The 5,601-nt window shown below is 56.0% G+C and overlaps 1 protein-coding gene across 1 annotated transcript in view; it reads left to right on the top strand.

Moving 5' to 3' along the window:
- Positions 1–132: 132 nt before the first annotated feature.
- PPP1R13L (protein phosphatase 1, regulatory subunit 13 like) overlaps positions 133–5,601 on the top strand; it is a 14,393-nt gene continuing 8,924 nt past the window's right edge. Inside the window, exons 1-4 of the mRNA XM_008577760.1 lie at positions 133–182; positions 4,590–4,666; positions 4,771–4,913; positions 5,319–5,601. Coding sequence (XP_008575982.1) covers positions 4,612–4,666; positions 4,771–4,913; positions 5,319–5,601 — 481 coding nt within the window. The 5' untranslated portion in view covers positions 133–182; positions 4,590–4,611. The remainder of the gene's footprint in view (positions 183–4,589; positions 4,667–4,770; positions 4,914–5,318) is intronic.

The raw sequence follows: 5,601 nt of genomic DNA, 5'->3' as shown, positions 1-5,601 counted from the left end.
CCCGAGGTGCTCGAGGCGCCCTCGGCTGTCCCCCCCCCCTCCGGGACCCGCCCCCCCTCCAGCCCGGGTCACGTCGTCCAACCTGTTCCCAGCGCCTGCCCCGCCCCGTCCTCCGTTCCCCGCAACCAGAGCCCGAGCCGGAGCCGAGGAAGCCCCCAGGTGCCGGGATCTGCCCTGGATCCGTGAGTTTCACCCTCCTGGGGTCCAGCGGCCCTGGAGGAGCCCGACACCCGCGTCCCTGGGAGAACTGGGAGGGGACTCGAACGCTGGGTCCTAGGGCGTAATTCGGGGTGGGCAAACGCCTGGGTCTTTGGAAGGAGAGAACTCGGATGCCTGACTCCTGGACGGAAGGAAAGGGGGTTCAGATGCCTGAGTTCTTAGAATGTAGGGCTTGGGCCGCTTGGTCTCGGGGTGACGTTGGAGCTGGGATTCCTGAGTGTCTTGAGTTGGGGCTCTCGGAAGCCTGAGTCCTTGGGTAGTATTAGGGTCTCAGATCTCTGAATCTTGGGCAGAAATGGGAGGCTCGGACTGCTGAGGTTCTGGGATGGGTGGTCACCCCCTGCCGCCTTCCAGCTGTCTTCTCGACAGAGGTCGAGGAGGTGTCTGAGCAGAATTAAGGGTGGGGCGGCGATAGTGGAAACTTGATCCTTGAAACGGAGAGGGACAAGTACCCGGGGTCCCTCCTGTGGCTGTGTCTTGGTGTTTCCCCCACTTTCCAGCTCTGGGGTGGGGGCGGGGTGTGTGTGAGAAACCCGGCGCAGCCCTCCTCCTCTTTGTGGCTGAGCGAACCCCAACATGTCATTAACCCGGGCGTCAGACCTGCCTAACCAGAGGGACGTCTGCCCCAGGGCGCCCCCTGGCGGAGGCGGTGGGGTAGCCTCCTATTACCCCATGGGGGTGGGAAATATCTGGGGTTTGCAGAGGTCGTTCTAGAACCCAGGGCAGAATTCTAGAACGCGGGGCTGGATTCTGGGAGGCTTGCATGGCCGGGAGCTTACGTATTACACAGAGAAAGGGGTAAACTAAGTCTTAGAGATCACACAGGCAGCGGTGTTGGGGGTCAGGATTTGACCTTCGCCTTCCTCTGCAGCTCTTTGGGGACAGAATTCCATTCACTCCCACCAAGTTTTCTAACTAGCCTTCTCCCTCCCTGGGCTCCTTGAGGTGAAAAATGTCACCTCCACTCCCATCTGTCTGACCTGTGGTATTGTGGGAGATAAGCAAGGGATAGAGGCTAATTCTGGAGGTGTCTGTCTGTCCTTGAGGCTGGGGGAGGGCAGGGCCAGGCACCTCCCTCTGTCTATCCCTCCCTTCTCTCCACCCCCATGCATCATGTGGGGGGATTAAAAAGGGAATAGAGGAAGTAGGGAGATCTGATGAGAGAGGGGTGTTTCCTAATGTCTGAGCTTGAAGGGCATTTGGTGATAGCCTGAAATGAAATTAAAAATAATAACCATAACTGCCAAGACAGCTCACCACGTGCCAGGCTCAGAGCTGGCAGGTAGACAACACGGTTCCCATTGTCTAAAGGAGTCTCGGGCTACTGCCCAAAGGTCTTATTTCAAATGAGGCTTGCTGACCCCAGGGAAGGACTCCTCCCTACTAGTGGGGAAACTGAGGCTGGATACCAGACACCGCCTACACCCTAGGCTTTTGCCAGCTTCTGTCTGGAATCTTCCACTGTTCTCCTTTCCCCTGTCCCTAAGTTATTGGGGATGATCACGGGCCAGAACTCAGGAATGTACAGGGGGAATTAGGTCTCTGGGTTCTAAGGGCTCAGAAGTTGAGACCCTGGTTGTCAAAACTCAGGGCTTTTAAAATCTCAAGGGCTGGCTGGTTAGCTCACTTGGGAGAGCATGATGCTGGTAACACCAAGGTCAAGAGTTCGGATCCCCTTATCAGCCAGCTACCAAAATGGAAAAAAAGAAGAGAATTAGAATCTCATAAAGAATTGAAAGTGCCCTTTTGGGGGGGGAAATTACTTGGGTCTTGAGCCCTCACTCTGTGCGAGACCTTGTGTTATCTTAACAGCCAGGGAAGGCTGGTAATTAAGAATCCTGTATATGTTAACTTTATTTTGTGCACGGCACTCTTCTAAACACTGTACATAAATTATGTCACTCAGTCCTCACAATCCCTTTGAGGTGAAGGTATTGATTCCCCCATTACACACATGAGGAAACTGAGGCGCAAAAAAGCTAAATAACTAACCCAAGGTAGAGGCTTAGAGAGGGGAAAGCTCTAGTCCATTCCACAGTCGTCTACAGAGGGAGAAACCAAGTCCCAGAGAGGGTGGGGCCTCCTGCAGCATCAGTCTGTCCCAACAGAGCTGTAGGATTCTAACCTGGGTGTTCCCAACCCTGTCTGGCGCTCTGCCCCGGTTCCTACTGAAGATGACTCCTCCAGGAAGCCCACAGAATCCTTAACCCCAAAGAACCTGGCTGGGGTGCACAGGAGGCCAGGGAAAGGAAGCTGGGGAGGAGCCGAGAGAGGAGCCTAGGGGCGGGTACTTGGAGGTGGACGGAAGCTGGAGTTGGAGGGAAGCAGGGGGTGGGGGAGAAGACCCGGGGGTGGAGGGAAGGGGCAGAGGCCTGGGAACAGAGACGCGGCCGCGCCATCCCAAGCCCTGCCCTCGCGCCCCGCCCAGCCCCACTCCCCTGCCGCGGAAGGTGCGGCACCTGCCCGGGCCCGCCGCGCATTCCCGGGGCCTGAGCTCAGGCGCTGTCCTCCCGCCGGGCCGGGGTCGAGCCATGACCTGGGGCGCCCCCTGGTGGTCCAAGACACCCCCACCTCCTGCACCAGTCTCGGGACAGCTCCACACCCAGGGTTGGCATTTCCTTAGAGCCAGAGGATGTCAGCATGGAATCTGAGAATCTTAGAAATTTGGAAATCATGAAATCCCCAAAAGAACCGCTCACTGACGGAACGCTGGGACTGAAGGCTGCATAGAATTGTTCATTTTTATGTTTTAACTAACACTTGTAAAGTGTTTCCTCTGTATCTCTGAGATTCTAAAAGCCCCGAGTTTTGATTCCTTAGTCTCTACTTTCTGACGCCTCAATTCTCAGAGCTCTGAATTCCTCCTGTACCTTCCGACCAGGTGGATCTTCACAATAGTTTTATGAGGTGAATTTATCCTCATTTTACAGATCAGGAAACTGAGGCACCCTGGTCAAGTTTGGACAGTGGTGATGCCAGATTTGAACTCTCAAAATCGGTCTCCTTACTTGTGCTTTTACCTGTTCCAATATATCATCCATCTAGACCTCCGAGACAGTGAAATCCTGGATAGACAGAATGGAATTCTGGGATGGCCAAATTGGAGAATTCCAGAATGTTCCAAAGATAGACTCTTGCTCAGAACTTTCCAATAGACTCTCATGCTGAAGGGTTTAGGCTCTGTAGAACTTTAATTACAGTCTCCAGGTCCTTACAGTTTCAGAATCTAGGCCTCTTTGAAATTGAAGGGCCTCTCAGAATAGCTGGTTTGCCTCCTCCTTTCACTGTTGGGGAAACTGAGGCTCAGGGAGTGGAAGAGACTCATCACCCAAAGTCACACATTCCCAGTACACCCAAATGAGCCACTAGACCCAACAGGTTCTGTTACTGTGGCTCCCAGACAGAGGCCCGTATCAGCATGCCCCAGTCTGCCCTGCTGCCCACGCCTGTACCACCAAAGCTAAGCAGTCCGTGCAGCAGGGTGGTGGCACAGCTGGTGGGTGTGGCAGCTACCATGGGGATGGGGATAGTGCTGGCCTGACCAGTTCCTGGAGGCCTGGTTCCCTCCCTCTGGGCTGGTGACCACAGCTGCCCCTCCACCCCTGGCCACCTCCCTGTTTCTCCTGCTAACAATGGGTCAGTGTGAGCCAGGCCTCCTCTGGATGGAGCTCTGGGGAGAGGAAGCTGAGTGGTCACTGACTTCTGGGACCCCTGCAGTCTAGTAAAGACGACCCAGAATAACAAGTTAGATCCAGGCATAAAATCCAGTACTATCCACTTCTTGCAGGGTGACCTTGAACAGATGTTTCTGAGCCTTACTTTGTTGCCTGCTGGGGCAGTTTTGACCATCGAATGAGGTACTGAGTGCAAAGCACTTAGCACAGTTCAATTAATGGTTGTTTTTATTACGTTATATCACCCCAAATAGGCACAGGTTCTGGTACACTATAGGCAGCACAACTATTTTTTAAAATATCGCTAGCATCCCGCACTGTCTCCTGATCCTTAGTAGGCATCTAGTAATTGATAGTTATTGTTTCATCTGATATTCACTGGCACATAGTAGATGATCAACAGATAATTGTTGAGGGAATGATTCAAGTCTTATTAGGTCTTACGTAAAGAGATGCATAAGGAGCCACGTAAAGGGAGTGAATTGTCCAGAGCCTTCCAGAACAGGTTTGGACTTCTATATGGTGTACGTACTGGGCTTTGAAGGAGTTGGCATTTCCCAGCTGGGGAAGTGGAAGGGCAAAGCGCTTCCAGTGAAGGAGAGAGAGAGAAGGCGCTGTCCTGCTCCTCGCGGCCCCGTGTTCCCTGAGGGCGGGGCCTGAGGGGCGGGGTCTGAGGCGGCTCCGCCCACCATGCAGGCGCCCCGTTCCGGCCGGCACCATGGACAGCGAGGCATTCCAGAGCGCGCAGGACCTTCTGGACCTGAATTTCCAGTGTGAGCTGGGGTAGGGGGTAAGGCTTGCGGGGGCGGGGCCCTCGGGGGCAGAGGCAGGCCCCTGCCAAGAGGCCCGGTCTTGACGGCCACTCCCGCCCAAGCAGCGCTGGCCATGAAGCACATGGACCTGAAGCAGATGGAGCTGGATACCGCGGCGGCCAAGGTGGACGAACTGACCAAGCAGCTGGAGTCTCTGTGGTCAGACTCGCCGGCGCCTCCTGGCCCGCAAGCTGGAGCCCCCCCCAGGGTGAGCCTGGTTCCCACCCTGACCCCCCAAACCAGCATTTCTCTATACCCCAGGCCAGAGGCCTGGGTTTCAGGCAGGACTGCCTCATACAGTTGTGCAGGTTGTGGGCTATTCAAGGGCACTTGAAAGAGGGGACCAGTGGAGGTGCACGTCTAACAGGACCCCCAGAGGGAAAGAATCCTTTTCCTAAGTCGCACAGAGGCAAAGGTGACATACAGTGCTGAGCTAGCTAGTTTCAGTCCTGATTCAGGGTTCTGTTTCCCCAGAACCCCTGACTTGGGCTTTCTGTGCCTGAATTTCCAGCCCTGGTCCAACTCGTCTGGGTTGACCTTCCATGACCTCTTTTGACCGTCCCCCCCATGAACCCCTCCACTAATGTCTCCTTTGACCTCTCAACGTCCACAGCTGTCTCGGTATAGCGCCAGCCCCGTCCCCGAGCCCTCTGGGAGCCGAGGGGCCCCCCGGAAGGCGACTACCGACAACGCAGACACCTCGTTCGGACGCTCCGAGAGTGCCCCAACCCTGCTCTCCTACAGCCCGCTGTCCGCCAAGGGCCGGCCGTCGTCGCCACGCACCCCGCTCTATCTGCAGCCGGACGCCTACGGCAGCCTGGACCGCGCGCCCTCGCCCCGGCCGCGCCCCTTCGATGGCTCGGGCAGTCCCCTCGGCCGTGCGCCCTCCCCGCGGC

This window comes from Galeopterus variegatus, unplaced genomic scaffold (assembly GCF_000696425.1).
Source record: "Galeopterus variegatus unplaced genomic scaffold, G_variegatus-3.0.2 Scaffold1573, whole genome shotgun sequence".
In the NCBI taxonomy this organism is placed as follows: domain Eukaryota; kingdom Metazoa; phylum Chordata; class Mammalia; order Dermoptera; family Cynocephalidae; genus Galeopterus; species Galeopterus variegatus.
This window is presented reverse-complemented; position numbering and strand designations above follow the sequence as displayed.